This window comes from Peromyscus maniculatus, chromosome 2 (genome assembly GCF_049852395.1).
Source record: "Peromyscus maniculatus bairdii isolate BWxNUB_F1_BW_parent chromosome 2, HU_Pman_BW_mat_3.1, whole genome shotgun sequence".
Lineage (NCBI taxonomy): Eukaryota > Metazoa > Chordata > Mammalia > Rodentia > Cricetidae > Peromyscus > Peromyscus maniculatus.
The window spans coordinates 157,988,595-158,011,035 of NC_134853.1; the positions used below are offsets into that span (position 1 = coordinate 157,988,595).

Below are 22,441 nucleotides of genomic sequence, written 5' to 3' on the forward strand. Positions count from 1 at the left end.
TAGGATTATAGGACTGTACCACCAGGCCTGGCCATGCTGACATTGAACTCACCGACTCAAATCCTTTTTCTCCCTCAGTAGCTAGGACTACAGATGCACACATCTGTGCCCAGCTGGAAGCAGAGCCTCTTTCCTGACTCCCCCCATCATCTTGCTGGACTGGCTGGTAAAGGGGAGCCATCCCTCGGCACTCTCTGAAACAGCATGGTGCATTGAGGTGCAAAGAGGCTGGCAGTGCTAGCCAATATTAGCAGACTGTTATTAGCAATATTAGTGGGGCATCGGGTCCAAACAAAGAAAAGTTGGAGGAGCCAGGGCTGACTTGACATAGATGTTTTCCCTATGCATGGAGTCCCCAGCAGCAGCCCAGTGGCGTGATTGGGTCCTTGGTGACAAACTATAACATGAAAGGTGGCATGCTGGTACCAGGGTCATTTCATTAGGCCCATAAAAGGCAGTCAGTGCCTCAGACTCAGCTGCCTCAGGGAAGCTCGGGGCACACTCCTTTCCACAGCTAGGGTGTCCCAGGTGGAAGAGTAGCTATACAGAGCAGCAGTGGGGGCTGGGAGAGCTGTGCACCTTTGTGTTGACTGTCCAGAGAGACAGAATGGAGGATCTTGGGAGCCACCTAGCCCTGGATTGGATTTCTATATTCACTGCTGGCTGCTGGTGTGAACCCTGGGCAACTTAAGGACTCTGGGCCTCAAATCTGTAATCTCTAACACAAGGTAATGGCTACCTACTTCATGTCCTGGTGTGAGCATTCAGGTAAACAGCATGCTTTGCCATACCTGGCCCAACATTGTACACAACACCTAACAGGCACCTAGCGATGATAGAGTGATGTCACGAAAGCTCCCTTGGAAAGTCGCCCCACTTGGTGGTTGGTCGGGTACATGGGTGCATGTGGACCACATTTATGAAAACAAGCATGTCATACTTTGACTGGAGGCATGTATTTCTTCTTGGGAGCTGATGTATATGCAAAAGATGGACAATTCCAGGAAGCAAGAGATGCTCCAGTGCCAAGTGGCACTTCCCAAGCTAAGCCGTGATGGTCCTAAAGGCAGCAGCATGCAGCATCAGAGCCTGGTTGTCCTAGTGGTGCTGGCCTTTGGGAAGGACACAGGACCCAAACTGCGGATAGCCCCCTCTGCTGGCAGTCCCCTTTCCAAGAGTTATTAGTATGCTAGTAGCACCTTGCCTGGTAAATGATGAGGTGGGGTCCCCATAAACCCAGACCCTGAAATGAGAAAGTCAGGACATGGAAACTGGAAGTGACTCAACAGAAAGGCATCCGCTTCTGCAAGGGCTGCCTTCCCTTCCTGGAGTACTTTGGTGGAAACTGATGTTTGTGTTGGGAGGAGGCAGCCCCAGCCTGCTCCCCCAAAGGCTATGGTGGGCATTGGCAGGACCCTGTGGTTTGTTCCAGCCACCTGGGCCGCAAAGCTGTCTTCCCGTCAGCCTCAGCTGTGCACTCAGGTAAAGCTGCAGAGGTGAGCTAGCTGCTCTCTGCTGTGGAAAGAGTATGGACGTCCACCTCCGTAGCAGATACAGCTGGCTGTGAGCAGCCTGGTAATGCTTGGCCAGGGGCCTGGAAAGTGCTGGAAACTCCACCCAGCATGGGGGAGCCTGTGGGAGTTCTCCGGAGCCTGGTTATTCTTTGAGTTCTTTGCATTCCTGTGTATTTGAAGTGTTTGCCTTCTTCTCAAGGCCTAAGCTGGTATTTTGTCCACCAGAGACCAATACCCAGCACACACGTCCTCATACTCATAGACCACCCTGGTGGTCAGGTAATTAAAGCCACACCCGGGCTTGGAAAGAAAACTCCACGACAACTCACGACCAGGTTTCTTTGTAGAGAGATACAGTTGGTGTTGGGTACATGTGGAGAGGAACAGACAGACTCAGAATTTTGGCAGGGCACTACAAGCCGGATGTCAAAACCTGACCTCGAGGTGGCGGAACCTGGATTGGAGGTGCTACTTTAACCACATTTCTCCCTGTCCCCTCATTTTGCCAGGTCCCCAGTCTGTGTGAAGATCTCCTGTCTTCTGTTGACCAGCCACTGAAAATTGCCAGAGACAAGGTTGTGGGCAAGGATTACCTTTTATGCGACTACAACAGAGACGGGGATTCCTATAGGTGAGCTCACCCAGCAGTGCTCGCCCCTGCCGCACCGGGACTCTCCACCCTTCTGTCGTCGTCGTCCTCCTCCTCCTCTCAGCTCTCCATCCCGTCCACTAACAAGCGTGTGCGGGTGCCTCCCCTAAGCACTGGACAGAGGCCTCAGTGTCTTGCCATCTAATGGAAGAGCCACGCTGTTGCAAAGCCAGCTGCCCCATGGGCGGCATGTCCTTCCTTCCTCGCTCCCTTCCTTTGCCATCCACCACGTGGACTGTTGTAAGAGGCCACGTTGATATTGGTCCCTGCCCAGGAAAACACATCTAGTAGCTGATGAACTATATTGTGATCCATATAGCCAGTTCAGAGCTGGCTGGGACCTTGGGGGAGCCCAGAAGAAGGACTTTGTGAAGCAGATGATGCTGGGCTAGATGTTTTTAATAGGTTAACTATTAACTAACTAACTAACCAATTATTTTGAGATGGTCTCACTATGTATCCCTTGCAGGCCTGGATCTCAACTGTGTAGACCAGGCTGTCTCAAACTCACAGAGATCCTCATGCCTCTGCCTCCCAAGTGCTGGGATTAAAGACGTGCACCACCATGTGTGGCACACTTGGGATAATTTCCCTTAAAAATTCCAAGTGTGAGAATCCCCAAAACATTCTAGGATTTCCCTGGGGCTGCACACACCCAGTTTGGGCTTAATGGAGACTACACTATGCACTCTCTGGAGAGAGCTGGTGCTGGAGAAACAGGCAGAGCGACTGGGAGCAGCAGTGTCGGTTCCAAACCAGCACTGGGACTTCAGCCAATCCCTTGTATCGCTGCTCTCCTGAACAGAAACAGTAGTGGTCATCCGGCAGAGCATATAGAAGCATCATTCTCCAAGTGTCACCTGTGTTTCAGATCCTGTTCATGGCTCTTTTCCTGGAGTCTATCCTGTGAGGTCCAGACAGATCATAACGTAAGCACATGCATAAACGATAAAGATTGCAAACATATTGCTAAAGAGAACAGGGCAAGAGAGGGAGAGGCAAAGTAGGTAGCCAGGGGTGTGTAGGCAGAATTTTCTGTCCCGCCAGCCATCTTCCAAATAACCACATAGAGACTATTATTACCTATAAATGCTCAGCTGATAGCTTAGGCTTGTTACTAACTAGCTCTGACAACTTAAGTTAACTCATATTTCTTATCTATGTTCTACCCATGGCTCAGCACCTTTCTTCAACACGGAATGTTCATCTTGCTTCTCCCCGAGTCTCCTGGCTGGTGACTCTGCCCTTCTCCATCCCAGTGCACTTTCCCTGTCTGCAAGTCCCGCCTGTTGGTTTTAATAAGCGGGCCTGTTACAGCGTGAGAAAGGATAGCTGGAGGAGGGGCCAGAATCCTAACTCCGCCTAACCTCTTCCTGCCTAGCTATTGGCTGTTTAACTCTTTATTAAAACAATGAGAGCAGCACATCTTCACAGTGTACAAAAAGATTCCACACAAGGGACATCTTGGTCACAGTTGTGCTCTAGAATGCTGGAGTTGAGTCTCAACAGGTGGGGAGTGTCGCAGGAATTTTGTGTTGTGGTCTGACATTCGGTAAAGTCAGACGTTGGTTCGAGAGGTGGGGTTCGCATTCAGCTGGTTGGAATGGATCAGAGAGTTCCTCAGAACCTGAGAAATATTGGCCTCCGGCAGAGAGGACCGAAAGGTGGTGCAGGCCCTTTTGGAGCCAGAAGCGGATGGAGACTGCCTCAGGTTCTTATCATTGTATTTTGTCCCTGAGTTTTATTTTATAATAGACAGTAAAAGAAATCACAATAGAGGAGCTCCCTGGGCCCTAAGGCCTGGGTAGAGGCAAGCTCACTGGCATCTAGAAGGGTGTTGGGGGCAGGAGCAAGGCCTGTAGAAATGGGGCCTTGAAGGCCAGGCTGACCTCCTCACATACTGGAACTCTGGGATGTCGCAGAGCTTGTCCTTTGTTTGAAGCTGAGATCAGAGAACTGACTTTGCTGATGTCCCTTTCCTTCTTCCAGTGGAGGTTAGGTAGAGGAAAGTGGGCTGGAAGCTGGGGCTGAAACGAGTGGAGAGTGGTCTGTGTACAGACAGGTGGCAGCTGGAAGGTGTGGTCACTGTCGATGGGAGGGAGAATCCTGGAGATGGAGTGTGAGATGCCCATTGGGTAGGTGTGGAAGTGCCCTTAGGTATGACATGGAAGGTGTGACATGGAGAGCTGGTACCCCAGCAAATGTACAGGGCCAACCCTTGAGGAGAGCGCCTTGAAAGTGGCCCCCATGTGGTAGGCTAGGGAGAACATGGCCACAGAAAAAGCCCTCAAGAAGCACGGCTCAGTTAGGGCTTCCTGGGAGAGGTGTCATGGAGCCCATCTTGGTCAGCATTGTTTTGAACACTCAGGGGAAGGTAGGGAAGGAAGGGATGAAGTCTGGGCTTGTGTGCCCCTCCCCCAGTGGCTTCAGCCCTTCCAGGGTGCCCAGCAGGCCCCACTCCGGCTCCAGAGGCTGGGGGATGAGAGCCTGCAGGGGAGCAGAGGAGGTAAGTGGAGAGCTTGACTTCCCTGTCCCCTTCTGGATCTGAAACTTCAAGGTCCTCTGATTTTCTCCACACATTTCCATCCTGTGTTTGATCGTTTGCTTAAATAAGATCCTTATGACGAGGCCGCTGCCAGCAGCGCTGCTTGGAACCTGTTAGCTGAAACAAAAAGCCTTCTGGGGAAATGAAAGGCCTGACTTTTGAAATCCAAGCATTCCTGTCCATCTGTCTTTTCTCAAATGGCCTCCATTTAAGCTCTTAAATGTGTTCTGAGTGCCCCTTCCACTAAGAATATTCTGGGTAATGTTATGATTTTTCCCCCAGCTACAATTACCCCGGCTCCAGGGCTAACGGCATTCGTCTGTGAGGCAGGAGGAATGTGTAACACACTTAGAGGCTTCTTACTCTTCAGGCCCCAGTCTGCACGGGGATGGGTGATCCCCGTGTGTCCTAGCAGGTTGCTTTGGTTTTTGTCTAGCTTTAAAATTTCTCAACCACCTTTGTCTATCTGTCTGTCTGTCTATCTGTCTGTGTACGTATGTGTGCACACACATGAGATCAGAACCTGACGGAGTTGTGTAGATGAATTTCTAAATGGTCTTATTAATAAAGAACTCAGTACCAGCTATTGGGGTGAATTCTGAAAGATCAGAGAAGCAGAACAAGCCACAGCCAACCTCACCTTTCAATTCCTCAGCTGATCTCGTTTCCTCAGACTCAAAGCCCCTGTGTCCTCATCTGAACGGATCTCAGCTGAACTGCTGCTTAACAAACTTAGTTCCCGGTCCTCACGCCTTATATTCCTTTCTGCTCCCTGCCATCACTTTCTGGGATTAAAGGTGTGTGTCACCATGCCTGGTGGTTCCCAGTGTGGCTTTGAACTCATAGAGATCTGGATGGATCTTTGCCTCCCAAGTGATGGGATTAAAGGTGTGTGTACCACCATTTTCTGGCCTCTATGTCTGTCTAGTGGCTGTTCTGTTCTCTGACCCCAGATAAGTTTATTAGGGTGCATAATATATTGGGGGACACAATATCACCACAGAGTTGGTTCTCTCCTTCCACCATGTGGGTCCCGGGGACTAAACTCAGGTCATCAAGCTTGTCAGCAAGTGTCACTTTGCAGACTCCAGGTTGCCTTTCAAAGTGAGTCATGGGCTGTGTCTTCTGTGCCCGTGTGAAGGGGATGGCAGGTGTGGTGGGGTGTAGACACGCCCTACTTACAGGTATGCCAGAGGTTCTCAGAGGAGGCAGGGATGGGGGAGATGGGCTCCAGGTCACAGTCCTGGGTCCTTGCACATTGTCCTGCAGTGGCAGAGCCATGCCTCGCTGACTAGTAAGTGGTGGCCACTGCCAGCACCCTTCAGCCGCCCCTGAGAACTGAGAAAGGAAGCATTTCAGGGTTTCCTTCCTTCCTTCTCTTCCCTTTTCCCCTTGTTTTGTTGTGTTTTGGAGCTAGGGTGCAGTTAGGTAGCTCTGGCTGGACTCCGGCTTGATCTTCCTGCATCCGCTTCACACCACCAGGACTCCAGGCATGTCATGCCACCCCGGCTCCATCTTTACTCCCTGTCTGTTGGACTGAAGGACCCTGCAGAGCTTGTCAGGGTGCATAAAGGCAGACACCCCACAGGCCTTCTTTATCAAAGACTCAAGCTAGTTCTGGTCTTGGGGTGGCCTGGGTTGTTCCCTCCACCTCCATCTGTCTAAGGTCTTCAGTTCTATTGGGGAGGTGGGCAGGCTTGAGCTTGAAAAGGAGTTTCCTTGTTTTGTCTGGGAATTGAGCCTAGGTTCTTAAACATGGACAGGTTTCTAGGGGCCCTGCTCTGTGTGGGCAAACACATTTGCAGCCTGGGGCTCTCAAGGAACCACACAACTCTTCGCTCTGTACTCTGGGCCATCCCTGAGGAAACTGGAACCCAACAGCCACCACCACCCCAGCTTCCACCTTTCATGTGCCTCACTGCTATAGGCTAGATACCGGGAAGAGACACCTGTGTGGACAGCTCGCCAAGGCTGGGGGGCCAAGAGACAGCAATCAGACTTTTCCTCCCTTAACGTTAATCCTAAACTGAAAGGGTGTGAAGGCATATGACCCCTGGATGAAGGAGGGCAGTGTGCGTCCCTGTGGGGAGCAGCATCAGGAGGGCGGTGTGCGTCCCTGTGGGGAGCAGCATCAGGAGGGTGGTGTGAGTCCTGGGGGGAGCAGCATCAGGAGGGTGGTGTGAGTCCTGTGGGGAGCAGCGTCAGGGCCGTTCATGCTTAAGGGTATAAGGCTTCTCTCCAGTTCGTCACGTCTCCTCCTCCTCTCCATTACTCCTTACTTGTTAAAACATTTTATTGTGTGTGTATGAACGTTTCACTTGTATGTATGTCTGTGTACCAGGTGCCTGCCTGGTGCCTATGGAGAGAAGAAGAGGATGTTGGATCCTGTGGAACTGGAGTTACAGGTTGTGAGCTGCCATGTGGGTGCTGGGAATCAAACCGGGGTCCTCTGGAAGAGCAACCAGTGCTCTTAATGACAGGCATCTTGGCAGCCTCACTTGTTAATTCTCTTCTTTCTGAACACCCACCTTTGGGAACCAACAGGGAGACCTTCTTAAAACACCTCCCATTGCTCTTGCTGACCTAGTGTTCTGGTGTGACAGAAGGGGGTTTTAAAATGCAGCAAGTCTTTGCCCCACCGCCTCTTTTAATTATGTAAACAGTGTTCTGTCTGCATGTGTCCCTGCAGGCCAGAAGAGGGCGCCAGATCTCATTACAGATGGTTGTGAGCCACCATGTGGTTGCTGGAATTGAACTTGGAACCTCCAGAAGAGCAGTCAGTGCTCTTAACCTCTGAGCCACCTCTCCAGCCCTGGCTGATTCTCTTTACTTCATGGTCTTCGTGTGTGCTTAGCCCTGTGTTTTGGGTTTATTGACTATGTTCCCTAAGGAGCCAGGCACCTTCTGCCTGCTTCTGTAACTGACAGCCATCTTCTTAAAATGTGTTGTCTGAAGAGCCACTCAGGCGAGGGATACCAGCTGACCACTTTGATAGTGAACACAGGAAAACACTGTTATTTGTGGCCAAGGCACTTGGCATTCTTTCTCTCTGTTCCTCGAAATAGCCAGAGGGTAGCAAATGGTAGCCTTGTTTTCCACAGAAGGAAATGAGGGTGGAGCTAAGGTGTTTGCTGGTGTTAACAACTGTTAGCCAGTCTGCCAACTTCTGAACCTTTGCTCTGGAAGCCTCTCCAGAAAGCCTCTTGGTGACTTGGCCCCTGAACTTCAGGCAGCTGAGCCTGGGCTCGCTGTTTACAGGCCAAGCGTCTCTGGAATGATTCATAAGACCATCTCCTCCTCCTCTTCTTCCTTCCAGGTCACCGTGGAGTAACAAGTATGATCCTCCTTTGGAAGATGGGGCCATGCCGTCTGCTCGACTGAGAAAGCTGGAGGTGGAGGCCAACAATGCCTTCGACCAATACCGAGACCTGTGAGTCCCCTCTGCACACTAGCTCTCGGGGCTTCCACGGGCAACAGCTTCCTGTAGAGTGTGACTGGTGACAGGCTGAGCGGTCTCCCTTGGCTCTGCTGCCTGGTCACCTCACTGGATAAAGTTGGAGCTACCTGATGCAGATGTGACCGAATTACTCTGTTCCCATTCACAGTAGTGGCGGGGCGCTATGTGTGTAAGACACGGGCAGGTGTTTTGCATTCCCGCTGTCTCAGGTCCTCTCAAATGAACAGCTATTTCAGTAAGAGTAAGGTGTGGGATGCTACAGTGACGCAGTCAGCACAGAGCGCTCTGCTTACACAGAGAGAATGAGGAATTTGTCCAAGGCAGGGCAGAGCTAAAACTCAGACACAGTTGACCAATCACAAATGCGCAGTTAAGATACAGTGTAGCCTGGGCTGACCGAGTTTGTGATCCCAGTGCAGAGGTTATGAGAGCACAGCACAGCTCTTAGCTATAACTCCATTTGGACTGGAGCTTGGAGGCCCATGCTGACTGCTCAGTTGCCAGGGCAGAATGAACAGAGGTGTCACATGCAGTGGGTCATGGCAGCACCTCCCCAAACTAACATCTTTTCACCTCCCTTCCTTCCTTTGGTACACATGTATGATACGTGAATATGTGCTCGTGTGCATATGGACATGTGAATGTGGATATATGTGAACATGCACATATGGAGACCAGAGGTCAATGTTAAATATTGATCTCTTTTATCATTCTACTTCTCCCCACCCCCACCCCCAGGCAGGGTTTCTCTGTGTAGCCCTGGCTGTCCTAGAACTCATTCTGTAGACCAGGCTGGCCTTGAATTGAGACATGCGCTTGCCTCTGCCTCTTGAGTGCTTGGATTAAAGGTGTGTACCACACTTTCCATTTTACTTAATGAAACAGGGCCTCACTGAACCTGGGGCACAGCAGTTTAGCAAGACTGGCTGGCAAACAAGCCCCAAGAATCCTTATCTCACACCCACCCACCCAAGTGCTGGGGTTCCAGGCTCACACCTCCATGCCCAGCTTTATACATGAGTGCTGGGGATCCAAACTCCGCTTCTCAGGCTTGCACAGCCAGCATCTCACCAACCAAGCCGCCTCCTTTGACATCAGCTGAGCAGCTGAGTCCAAAGCTGGCCAGGGCACAGCACAGGGAAGCTGTCAGTGTGCTGGTCTTGGTTCCTTTTCACTCCCATTTTGTCACGCCACCAAAACACTTGGTCATTTAGCCGTCACTCTTCAAGAAAGGGTTCCAGAAGCCGGGCGGTGGTAGCACACGCCTTTAATCCCAGCACTCGGGAGGCAGAGCCAGGCGGATCTCTGTGAGTTCGAGGCCAGCCTGGGCTACCAAGTGAGTTCCAGGAAAAGGCACAAAGCTACACAGAGAAACCCTGTTTCGAAAAACCAAAAAAAAAAGAAAAAAGAAAGGGTTCCAGAGAAGGCTGGCTGCATGTTCCATCAGTGCAATCCCATTCCAAGTTAGGTTCTGTGCTGGGAATACAGCAACATGAAGTTAGTACAATTCCCCCCATCTGGGACAAGGGTTGGTAGGCACACTCCCGTGAAGGGACAGGTAGTGACCCCATTAGGCTTGCAGACCGCAGAAGGCTGATCTTGGTTTTGTCTTTTTGTATGTCACCTTATAAAATGTAAAACTCACTTCTTGAGCCCTGAGGTGGGTGGGATTTGACTGCCATCTCTACTTGATTCCACCCTGCTCTAGCATAGAGGCAAAAAAAAAAAAAAAAAAAAATTTTTTTTTAATTAAAAAAAAAGGAAATGAGAGAAACAGTGAATTCGAACAGTGACCCTGTAGTTAGAAAAGAGGCCCGGGGCTTAAGCATGCAGACTATGGACTGTTCTCCCCGTTAGCATTTGGGAGGGAAGGGGCTCCTTCTCAGCCTGACACAGACAGTCATCAGGAAGCCATCAGCACATGGTCCCAAACAGTCCAGTGACCCCCCACATACATGTCTGTTTAGCAGCAATCTTGGTGTCTTACATGGTGAGGTTTTACATATGATACTATTTTTTAATAATTTTTTTATGTACATTGGTGTTTTGCCTGCATGTATGTCTGTGTGAAGGTGTTGGATACCCTGGAACGGGACTTACAGTTGTGAGCTGCCATGTGGATGCTGGGAATTGAACTCAGGTCCTCTGGAAGAGCAGTCAGTGCTCTTAACTGCCAAGCCATCTCTCTAGTCCCCATATGGATGCCTTTTAATTAAGTTACAAGGTCCTCGGAGAAAGATGCAGAGATTAAGGCTTCCAAAACTCACAGGGCATGCCAGCAGAGAGCGAGGATTCAAATCTCCTTTTGCTCTACATTTGCAGAAATGTTACTTCTCACAGTTAAAATGGGCTTTCATATCTAATGGGTCTCACATCTCTTGTTTTGTCACTTTGTGGGATTGCTCCTCCTAGAGGTTCTGAAAACCAGCTCTACCACTCATATGTAGTTTTAATTCTCTGATTTCACCTTGCCATAAGAAACAGCTTTAAATAAGTGGGCTCTGAGGCCCAAGTGGAGTCAGTTTCATGTTGCAGTCATATTAATAGACAGCAGTGGTAGTAAGTCACTATCATGTGACCATGGAGTGTGGCCACCTCCATTAGGGACCATCCCCTCCCAGAAATGAATTGACACATTCAGAAGTACAAAGGAGGTCATCCAAGTTTACCAGCCGGAAGGTGGCAGAGACTTCAGTGACAGAACTGTGAACGGAGTTTCTCTTTCCCACCCTGTCCTGCAGCCGCTTCCAAATAATCACTCAGAGGCTTACATTAATTATAAATGCTCGGCCATTAGCTCAGGCTTATTACTAATTAGCCCTTACAACTTAACCCATTTCTATTAATCCATATACTCCCCGAGGTAGCCTTTACCTCTATCCCATTTTGTATGTCTGATTCTTCACCGTCTGGCTTGAGACTCTCCTAACTCTGCCCTTCTTCATCCCCTCCTTAGTTTGGTTTTTCCACCTAACCTTATCCTGCCTGGTTATTGGCCAAAACAGCTTTATTTGTAACCAATGAGAGCAACACACATTCACAGTGTACAGAAGGACACCCCGCAGCACAGAACTATCCTGTTTTCCTTTGCTTTCTGTTGCTGTGATAAAACACTGACTGAGGCCGACTTGGGGGAGGAGTGGGTTTGTCTGTCTTATGGTTGTAGTTGGTCATTGAGGGAAAAGGCAGGAGCTCAGGCAGAGACCATGGAGGAATGCTGCATACTAACTCCGTTACCTTTCTTACATAATCCAGGACCACCTTCTGAAGGGTGGCATTTCCCACAGTGACCCAGGCCCTCCAACTACTCCCACAGAAATCAATAATCAAGAAGATGTTCCCATAGTCTTGCCCACAGCCAGTCTGATAGAGGCAATTACTCAATTGTGGTTTCTTCTCCTTCAGGAGACTGTTTGAGCCAAGTTAATAAAAACTAACTAGGACATATCCTCACCCAACTCCAGAGTCATTCATTCGTGTGTGTGTGTGTGTGTGTGTGTGTGTGTGTGTGTGTGTGTGTGTAAACATACACATACATATGCATATATGTGTGTATATCCATATATGCACATATACACAGGTTTACATACATATATATGCACATATGTAGTATATATGTATATGTGTATGCTTTTGGGTACCTCTTATGGTGCAGGTATTGAAGAAGAATCAATAGCAGACATTTAAGTGAATCAGGTGAAGATGTAGGTGACAGGAAAGCAGTGACATGCTACCTTTCCAGGAGGTGGCTCTAGAGCCGAGGACTAATGTCCAAAGTGTCTAGCCAGGCAGAAGAGCTTTGGCACCACTGTCCCCAAGCTGCCACCCTGGACATGCACACACCTTGCCTCTGAAATCAGAAGCAGAGTTGAAAGCCTATCATATTTAGTGCCTTCATAGCTTTGAAAGTTCCCCACAGAGCACCTTAGAGCATTCTGGGAAGACAGCCTGTCTGTCCCCAGGTAGGTGTCAGATGGGTGCAGGCAGTGCCTCTCAATAGTATGTGTTGGGTCTCCACATGCCGGGAGCTGAGCTGCCTTGTCTTTTATGCCGGCCCATGGAGGCCACCCAGCCTCATTGTGACCCTTGGGGCTGTATGTTTAGATTTGGTGCTGAGGACGGCTCTGGGCACTTACTAGGCTTAGGTCTGGGGTGTTTGTCCCTCAGTGAAGTGGTTCTGCAGCCTTGGTCTGCCATTCAGGGCTGAGTCTAGGTAGACTCCACAGTTCCCGCCCTCTGCTCCCCTCTGTCTCTCTGCTTGTCCCCTAGCTCACGTGCAAGGACACTGCTGAGGGGCTTGGTTGGCCATTAAGGGAGATATCTCTGTTCTGTCATTAAGGGTTCTAAGAAAGGTAACAGGATAAGCCCTTCTTGTTCTAGGTGCAGATCATCCTGGATTCCCCAGACTCTGAGACTCTAATTGTGCCACTAAGCACGGAGAGGGGGAGAGTGCAGAGGCCCTCAGGGAGGACAGGGAGGTCCCCCTGCTTGGCCTGCAGTGAGGGCAGCTTCTCCCCATGTCACTGGAGGAGAGTTTGGGGGTTGTCGTGTGGGTCACATAAAAAATCAGAGGCTAAGGAATTTCCCAACAACATGTAGGAGGACTTCATGAATTGAACCGCCCATTCCTGGAGCAAATAGTAAGAAAACAGATCATCTTCTTCTTAACTTTTTTTTTTTTTTTTTTTTTTTTTTTTTTTTGGTTTTTCGAGACAGGGTTTCTCTGTGTAGCTTTGCGCCTTTCCTGGAGCTCACTTGGTAGCCCAGGCTGGCCTCAAACTCACAGAGATCCGCCTTCTTCTTAACTTTTTAAGCACCTTGGTTTGGTGCTTGGCCCCCACCTCAGCCTCTGGGTGGTGGTGTTGTATGAGTGTCAGTGGCCTGGAGCCTGAGCTCCTCCCCCGGGCTTTGGAGTAGAGGTCTTAGATGCCCAGGAGGCCTTTGTGTGGCACCGAGGGCTGTTTCACACTGTTGCCTGGTGTGTAGGGCAGCAGACCACGCCGTCTCATCATTGCTCCCCTCCCTGCCATTGACCTTTGCCCACAGGAAGTCTTAGTTGTCCCCCCATGAGTGAAGCCACAGAGCTCCTCCAGGGGCTCATGCACTTGTCTCTCCTTTCTGTTGGAAACAGACCAATCACACAGGTCCCTCTGGGAGGACACATACCACCCATTGCTAGACTCTTCCATGAGGGTCCAGGAAGGCAAGTTGGCTTCAGGTCTGGTGGAAATAGATCTCCAGACAAAGCCACCCCTTCTAGAAAGAAAAGGAACATGTGAACATGTAGACAAATGAACAATACCTCCAAGCAGGCCAGGCTAGGCCCAGGAGGGCTGGGTAACTGAAGCTGCTGTGCCCTATGGTGGGGTGTGTGACAAACAGGCCCACCTTAAACTTCTGAGAGTCTCCAGTAGTTTGGGATTCTTGGATTATGGTTAACCACAGAGTAGAGGCTGTGCTTGCCCTGGACTCAAGGCTTCAACCACCTACCTATCATATGAGGAACTTCCAGGCCTCAGACCTAGAGGAGTTATAGTCTCCTCATGGAGAACACTGAGCTGCTGGACTAACCATCCTTTCTACTGGCAAGGCACATACAGGAGTTTGACATTCCAAACAGAATGCAGGGCTTAGATGCTATGGCCTTGCTGCCCATGAGACCATGTGAAGAGCATCATCAGTACATGCATGTGGTCGTGGTTGCCTGCTGTGACCTTGTCTTTATTGCTAGTTTTCCTTAGAAGATGATGGAAGGAGAGAGCGGGGGTATGTGAGGCTGCCTCGTCCCACACCAGCCATTTCTGAGATGGGGAGTGCACAGGGCCTCTCTCAGGGTTCTCTGCCATGAGATCCGAGGAGAGACTAGATTCTATCTTCAGGCCCCGGCTTTGATCCTGGGTCTGTAAAGACTTTGACTTTGCAGGGAATTGGAGTTAATCACCCGCACATGGAGTCCGTCTGGTTGGAGTGGCGGCTGGGGCCAGGGTGGCTGCCATGCAGGCCCTCTGGCTTATAACTCCCATGGGGATGTAGCACACATGCAGGCCTGTGAATACTTCTCAATTAGGGATAAAGGGCTAGCTGTCCCCAGAGTGGACAAAGGCAAGTAGATCCAGGGAGCCAAGCTGGGGTCCTGCGTGGCTGCCTTTGAAGTCCCTTGGTTCCCACTTTCCTGCTCCTGCCCCCTCCTCACTGTACCTCTCCAGCCACCCCCACCCCCCACTTCCTTCCTTCTTTGCTATCCTGGACAGAAATAATCACAGTGATTTTTGTCCCTCCTGGGCACCTGTGACAGCAGGCTTTAGATAAAGGGTTGATTGTGAAGCCGCCCAGGACGCCGGGCATGCTTTGCTTCAGGGACAGACTGAGGTACCACCTGCTCCAAGCCCTCTCGGATTCCATCACTTCCACCCTGGCCCTGGAATCCCAGCTGTTCTCTCTCTCTCCTGAGTCCCAGGGTGGTTTTCTGCCTGTGACGGTATAGCCAGCTCCGTGCAGGGAATGCGTGAGGGCGAAGGGGGAGTTAAAAAAGGGAGCAGAGACAGCAGACTCGGATTGTTGTGCGCTCTTTCCCAGCAGAGGCCGTAGTCAGCTCTTCTCCGCCCAGACCTTGTCTAGTTCACAGTCAGAACTTCACTGCCTGGCCCGAGACCTACCTTTCTGGGGAGGAACCTGGACGTAGACTCTCCAGCGCAGGGCAGTGTCTCCTTGCTGCTGGAAACGGCTATCTCACCAGCCAGAGCAACCACAGTGGACTAATAGCTCAAGTTCATCACTTTGATCTTTCAGGTTCCAGAGAAGACAGGGGACCTGCCCCACCAGCTCTCAGTTTAGATCTGGCCTAGCCTCTGGTTCTGCCCCAAACCAGATGTTCTAACTGCAGAGGGGCCGGCACCACTCATTTCCAGAGCTGATTACTCCCATCTGCAGCAGACATCTTGCCCTGTGCGCTGCGATCCCTGGCGCTTAGCTCAGCACAGATAATACCTTCAAACATGCGGTTGCAATTTATTGGCCTTATAAGTTAATTTTAGGGGGTGTGCAATTGATTGAAATCAAAACTTAATGAAGGCCAGAGTCTGGGGGACCAGGATCAGGGTGGGAAGGAGCCCTGTGTTCTTCCTTGTCCGGGGTCTGAGAGGATCTTCAAAAGCTGTAATTAGCTTTGCTAATCAACCCTGCTTTCCTGAAAGACCTTTACAGAGTAAAACAAGGCTGGTGTTCCTGCGGCAGTCCGAGAAGCCCATGGGTCTCTGCGGGAGCAGTCGGGGGCTTGGTAGATGGCCTTTCCGGGCACCCTAGCTCCTCTCCCCTCTCAGCAGCCGTATCAGAGCTGTGGCTCTTTCTGCTCCTTCCTAGTGTCTGTGACACTGGAGCAACCCTGGCCAAGGGAGGGAGAGCAGCCACATTTGTGTCTGAAAACTTGTCACCTTGGTGTCCTGGAACCCTGAAACTACATTCCCCAGGGCTGTGGGCTCTGAGGTACAGCCCTTTTTGGATGTAGGCATTCAATGTCTACTCCTGTGGACAACTGGAGGTGGTGGTGAGTTTTCCTGGGGAAACCCTGCAGAGACAGGAAGCCATGTCTGAGCTGAGGGAGGCCTCCCCAGCCCCGGGAACAGACACCACCTGTGAAACTTCACCTCTCTTCATGAGTCACCACACAGTTGGGGCGACCTTGGCTCTTTTCTGCCCTTCCCCACTGAGTGCCTCCAGTGTACATGTTGACTTCTTGCCACACACACTAACTCTGCATGCAGCAGTTAGCTGTGTGGATCCGCCTTCCCTGTGTCTGAGAGTGGCCTTGGTACAGTGACAGGCTATGTCATCAATGTCGCTAGCCACACTGTGCTCAGCCAACACCCACATAACAAGGCATCAAATAAATGTCTGGGAACTAGAGTTAGTGATTCTTAGGAAATCTTCCCTTGGGGTACAATGAGGACAGAGGCAAGCACTGATGGTTACTCTCATGGCCGCTGAAGAGGCCATTCAGCTGTCATTTATAGAGAGCATCCATGGCCAGGACCAGACTTTGTAGGTTCAGCCAAGAGAGAGTCAGGACCAGCCCTGAAGAAGCACACACAGGACCACAGACAGGTGGACAGATGCCTGTACCATCTGTAACTGCAGAGAATGAGTCACAGCAGACATGGAGAGAGTAGAGATCAGGGGATCAGGCTGTAGGAGGTGACTGACCGGTAGCTGGGGTCATTATCGGGCCTGTCTTGTGCAGGTGGAAAGGTCCAGAAAGCCTGCTGGTAAGGCTAGCCTCGGCTGGTGCTAGACCTTCAACTCTGGGAGCAGCCTGCCATCCATCCCCTAATGAGGCATAAACTGTATGAATGGCTTGTGCGGAAGCCGCACATCCCTTCTGAGAGCCGGAAGCCTTGGTATCTATTAAAGGAAACAAACTCTACAGACCTGGGTCTGCTGGGAATGGGCCAAGAGGAGGAAGGTGTGGGCTCGTACCCGGGTCTCCAGCCTTCTCCCTTGGCTGTTCTGGGTCTGCCCCTCTCTCCACTTTCATGTCTTGGCTGTGAGGACAGCTCTGTGCTGGGTCCTGTGGCCCTCCTAGCATATCCTGGAGTCATGGCATTGTATAGCCATAAACTTGGCAAGGTAGCCCCTGACTGTTAGTTCTCTGGGCAGTGGGAAAGGCATGGACCTGATTTCAAGACAGTTCTGGGCTGGATGGGGACAGACACTGGGGAGAGGTGCATGGTCTCATAGGCACACGCTCAAGGTTGGGTTCTGAAGAGCTCCATGGATAGGACATGCAGGCTCGAGCAGAAAGGCCCCAGGAAGAAAGACTGACTGGTTAGTCCCAAGCTTAGGCTCTTCTCTCCATCTGGCCAGGTGGGGTTTGCAGTTCAAGGCCCTATGCTTTTCACTGCCAGGAATGTCAGCCCAGGACCCTGGTCTTGGGTTTCCAACTCCCACAACAGGCTGAGGAAGAGCAGGGAGCAGGGTCAGCATGAGGTACTGGAGAATGTGGACGAAAATTCCAGAGCTGGTGAAACCAGCATGGTACAGTGTGTCCTGAGATGGGCAGGAGGTGAGCACTTTGTGCCCAGAGACAGCAGAAGGCTCTCACGGTGGACTTTGGTCACGTGATTAGTATTTGGTTTTAACATGGGCTGTTCCTGTCTTCACCTCTGAAAACACATCTTGCCGACTCTGGGGGGCACAGCTTACCACTGTCTCAGCCTGTGTGAAGGGTGGGAGCAGTTCAGGACCCACACCCACTGCAGCTGAGTTGTTCTAATTATACAGAAAGCTGGGTCCGTGGGGGTCCCCCTCCATCTTATGGGAGTGGAATGAGCTTCTGAACCTCACAGCATGAGCTTCAGCCCTCCTGGGGACCTCCCACCCCCCACTCCACCAACCTCCTACCCCCGAGCCCCACTCCTCTGGGCTGGTATCTGCTGCAGTTCCCAGAGTCCCCGTAGAGCTCCAGGGGAAGGCATGTCTGCATGATGCCCCCAGGAGACAGTGCAGCCCCCTGTAGTTCCCGTCATCCGGCCTCCTGACTCTACAGTCTGGGCATTGGCTGCCTTGGTGTGCACTGTCTGAACTTCATCTACTACAAAAAATGGAAATGGAAAACAGGAGTGTGTGGAAAGGCAGATTGCTTGTGAACGCGATCCCCCAGGGCCAGCATCAGGGACTCCAATCCTCCCGAATTCTGGGTTCCTGTAACCATATGGTACTCAGTCACGCTCAGGTTTCTGTGGCTCTCTGGAAGCCAGGCCCAGCTCCCCCACTGTCAAGCCCTTTGTCTCTCCAGAGTGCCTTGCTCCCCTGGCTGAGCTGCCTACTAGGCTGCTGTGATGGACAGATGGTTGCTTGGGGCAAGTGATCAAGGATCCTGTCCTGCAATGCTCCCCGAAGCAGGGGACTTTCCTTCCCACATTCCTTGTAAGAGTATTCAGTGGCATTCCCTGGCTTCTGAGCCACCTCTGGGCTCCTTGCCTGCTCTGGTTTTCTTATGGTAGCAGGTTTTCACGCATACATGCGCTTACAGCTGGAGGTGATGTATCACTTCTCCTCACAGCTAGGATGTTCCATGAGGCCAGTCACCCTAGTGTGAGCACAGAATATAAGCCTTAACCAAGTCACTCCAGACAGCTGTCCCAGCTGCCTTTCCCAGCCTATGACTTGGGTGCATCCCCTGCCTTTCTAGCATACAGTTTTGGTTTGCTTGGGGCCGTGAATATGTGGACTCACGTGCACATACATGTGTACTTGTGTATGAGTATGTGCAGGTGTGCTCTTCCTGTGTATGCATGTGTGGAGGACAGGGGTTGATAACACATGTCTTCTTCTGTTGATCTCCAGTTTGTTTTTGAGACAGAGTGTCTCATAACCGGAGCTCACGAATTAGCTAGACTGGCTGGCCAGCGAGCCCCAGGGATGATCTCGTCTCTCTTTGCCAGTTGCAGCCACACACTGCCATGGCCAGTTTTTATGTGGGTTGTGGGGATCTCAACTCACATCCTCAGACTTCCGTAACAGGCACTCGATCCACTAAGCCACCCCCCTCCTAGCCTCTGCAGTTTTCCTAACTGTGAAATCATGTATTCAAAGCTTTGAGCCCAAAATGAGTTCCCAAAAAAAGACAGCTCTGGTCAATTGAGGTGGTTTGATAGCCCAAGAATCCTGAGTGGTGATTTGCTCAAGAGGCAAGCTCCACGGAGCCAGCATTTCCGTGTGGGGTGCACAAGCAGAGGCCGCCCGTGCGGTGTTGAGTGTAGATGCTCCGACAGACCCCAAGCCCCTCCAGCCACACCGCCATTTCCAGAGGGGCCTTCATTATTTCCCTTTAAGTCAAAAATGAAAGGCTATAAAGGACAGCCGTGGTCCAGATGTGCACTTCTGAGCATAAAAGCTGGCATGAAAGCTGCACATGCCTAAGCCGATTGGTATGTTTGCTCAGGGGATCACTGCACCTGTGTGTACTGGGAGGAATTTCCACAGAATACCTGTCCTGTGTCTGCGGGCAGACTGAGACACGTTCTGTAAACTGTGGCGAAAACAGCTGTTCACACACTAACAAGGGTGACTGGGTTTCTGCATCATATCTGAACACAGCCAAGGTTAATCTCTCGATTTTGTGTGCCGCCAAATCTAGCTCCCGGGGCCATGGAGGTGGGACTCTGCTCACAGCAAGCAGCACTTTGTGTTCTGGAAGGGATGGCCCCTGGGCAGTTCAGAGCACAGAGGGGTCAAAGGGAACTAGCCTGATGCGTGGCGCCACGCGACAGGCCCCAAGGCTAGGTCCTTGATCCTGTCACCTTCTCCTGTCTCCAGCCATGTACCCTTAAACTGAGCTGGTATAGCCAGTTAGAAGAGCATTCATTGCCCGGCTCCCTGGAGTTAGGGCAGCTACAGCTCTCTGGGCTGCACACTGGTACATGTGGGGCAACTCCTGGGTTCTGTTGACAGGAGATATGAAAATCATGAGTTTGGAGCCATTGGGTGCAAAAGGAATGTTGGTCACACAGACAGGAGGCGCCTGGCTGGCTTCAGAAGCCTTTCCAGGTACTCTCATTCCTGAGGCACACTGGAGGCTCCCCTCATTCCTGAGCTGAAGTGGAATTGCTCCTACCTACGAGAATCAGGTACACTTCTCATTCATATCAGAAGGATATAAAGGATGGTGTGAGAAACCAGCACTGTTGGCATCTGTGGCTGTGGTAGTTTTAGTCTAGGGAGGGACATGAAGGTGCTGTCAGGGCGCTAGACCCTTACTTAGACCCTGGTAGGATGGCTCTCGTCTGCCTGTTTTTTCTTTCTCCTTACCACAAAGTGTCATTAAACCCGAGTCTTGTCCGTGTGACCTTGTCCCTGCTCTGTCCACATGCTGGTTCTAGTGAAAAATGTCCCAGTGACCATTGTCACAGTCTTGTGCTACTATTTAGTGAGATCTCAGAAGCAGAACAATGTGTCTGTGGCAAAAGGAGATTAAGGAGTCAAGAGGAGATGTCCATAACCTAAGAGCTACTCTACCGCCAGCCTGTCCCTAGACGATGAAGGGCACCTACCAATTGAGACCACTCTGGTTTTCCCAGGCCCTTAGCTAGCTTTGTAGCCAGCCTGCCTTAGCCATTCCCTCTGTCTCTCAGAAGCCTGAGACCCTTCTTTGTCTTGGTTCTGTCTTCAGTTTGACAGAGGTGTCAGAGGCTAGCCCCTCCAGGTTGACCTCAGTTTCCCCTGCAGGGCCTTCCTTGCTCAGGACACACTGTACTCTGTCTAGAAAGCCTTGCAGTTTCCTAGTGCAGGAAGCTGGTCTGTGAGACCCGGAACATGGTTACTCTCCTGCCTCCCTTCTTCCTCTCATCTGTTCGGAGTCACAGCGACCCCTGTGGGAGGGTGGCCCAGGGCAGGCAGGAGGCAAGACACTGGCTGCACATGAGGAAGCAGGTGTCATTTGGGGTGGCTGCAGCTCAGCATGTGGAGTGTGGCACAGGGAACCTGCCGGCAAGGCCTTGATGTGGACTGCTGAGCTATTGGACTGCTCTCCCCAGAGGTGTGGTTAACACTAGACTCAGGTATTAGCATTCTGTTCACCTTAGAAAGGACATTGGCAACCTACAGGATGTTGAGGGGATGTGAGCAGAGCATGGTGACTTAACACCGTATCACAGCAGGAACACTGAGGGACTGAAAGGCCAGAACTCTTGGAGTTTATGGGAACCATCTTCAGATATGTGTGAGGAGTGTGACATCCCTGTCCTGGATGATACTAGAAGCCAGAGGCTTCACTCACTCCAGTGTTTGAAACAGAAATGTTTGCTTCGGGAGGTAGTGTGTACCTGTACATGGTATATGCCTGTGTAAGTAGCTGCTCACACTCATGCACTGCTCGCCACCTTATTCCCATGAGGTAGACCTCTCTGAACCTGTAACTCGCCTTTCAGCCAGGGTAGCTGGCCAACAGCTCCCAGGATCTGCCTGTCTTCATTCCCCAACACTGGGGTTACAGACAAGCACGGCACACACAGCCATGCCTGGCTTTTTGTTTTGTTTTTTGTTTGTTTGTTTTGTTTTTGAGACAGAGTCTCACTATGTAGCCTTGGCTAGACTGGAACTCATCTCACTCTGAAGACCCAACTGGCCTCGCCTGCCTCTGCCTCCCAAGTGCTGAGAATAAAGGGGTACACCACTACATCTGGCCCCAGCTTTTCTTTTCTTTCTTTTTTAATTTACATTTTAATGTATTAATTGTGTGCGTGCATGTGTGTGTACACACATATGACATGTGGACAACTTGGGGGAGTCATTTCTGTCCTTCCTCCATGGATTGGATTAAGTCACAGGTTTCTTTACCTGCTAAACCACGTCACCAGCCCATGCCCAGCTTTTTTATGTGGGTGCTGGGGATTCAAACTTAGACCGTCATGTAAGCATTCTCATCCAGCAAGCCGTCTCCCCAACCCTACACTTTAGTTTACTTCAGACAGAGTCTCACTATGTTGTCTGGATATCACTTGAATTCTTGACCTTCCTGCCTCAGTCTTCTGAGTGACGTGCGTACAAGTATGTTCGTTCAGCCATGCCTGTATGGCTTGGTGTTACTTGATCTAGCTTCAGAAGGAAGTCCCACCTAGTGTCTTTGAGGCTTTCTTCCTTAAGCCCTTGATCTGGCTGGGTCTGTGGGCCTGGGTCAGCATCATGGATATCTCAGGCCTGAGTCTACCAGTCTCATGGCCTGAGCCCGGGCAAGTCTGTGGCTGAAGATGTCTCTCAGAGCCATAGTGCTGGAAGGTCAGTTCCTAGCAAGTCTGGCCTGGCCTTGGCCTTGCTGCCCTTTGAAAGGCTGTGTCCCAGGACTCAGTACATTTGAAACCTTTGTATTCAAGCCTGGCCACTGTCCCAGGATGCTGGAGCATGGGCCAGTTTCCAGAGCTACTCAAGACGAGCAAAGACTGCAGATTGGGTGGGTCACAGTTACAGCTCAAATTCCCAAAGCAAGTTTCCGTCCAAGATCTCCACACACCTCAGCATCAAACACTCCATAAAGTTTTGACGGCCAGAATACCTCTTTCTACTTCTGTGAAGTGGGTCGTTTGGAGTGTATTATGTTTTTGCTTTTGTTCTGAAGTGCAGACTGTGGGCATGGGCTCTGTGTGTGACTGACAGGATGCAGCTGGAAAGGGGTTTTCAGGGAGAAATCACCTGGAACTCAGAAGAGAAATGGCGATCCAGTTAGGATCTTAAGGGGACTAGAATGTGCCCACATAAGTGCATGATTGTGCCTGGCCTCACTGGCA

General features: G+C 51.0%; 1 protein-coding gene across 7 annotated transcripts in view; it reads left to right on the top strand.

The window, feature by feature from the left end:
* Capzb (capping actin protein of muscle Z-line subunit beta) overlaps positions 1 to 22,441 on the top strand; it is a 108,071-nt gene that overhangs the window by 69,315 nt on the left and 16,315 nt on the right. For all 7 annotated transcript variants that reach the window (XM_042272205.2, XM_042272206.2, XM_076565536.1 and 4 more), the window contains exons 3-4: positions 2,024 to 2,145; positions 8,025 to 8,138. In XM_042272205.2, coding sequence (XP_042128139.1) covers positions 2,024 to 2,145; positions 8,025 to 8,138 — 236 coding nt within the window. The remainder of the gene's footprint in view (positions 1 to 2,023; positions 2,146 to 8,024; positions 8,139 to 22,441) is intronic.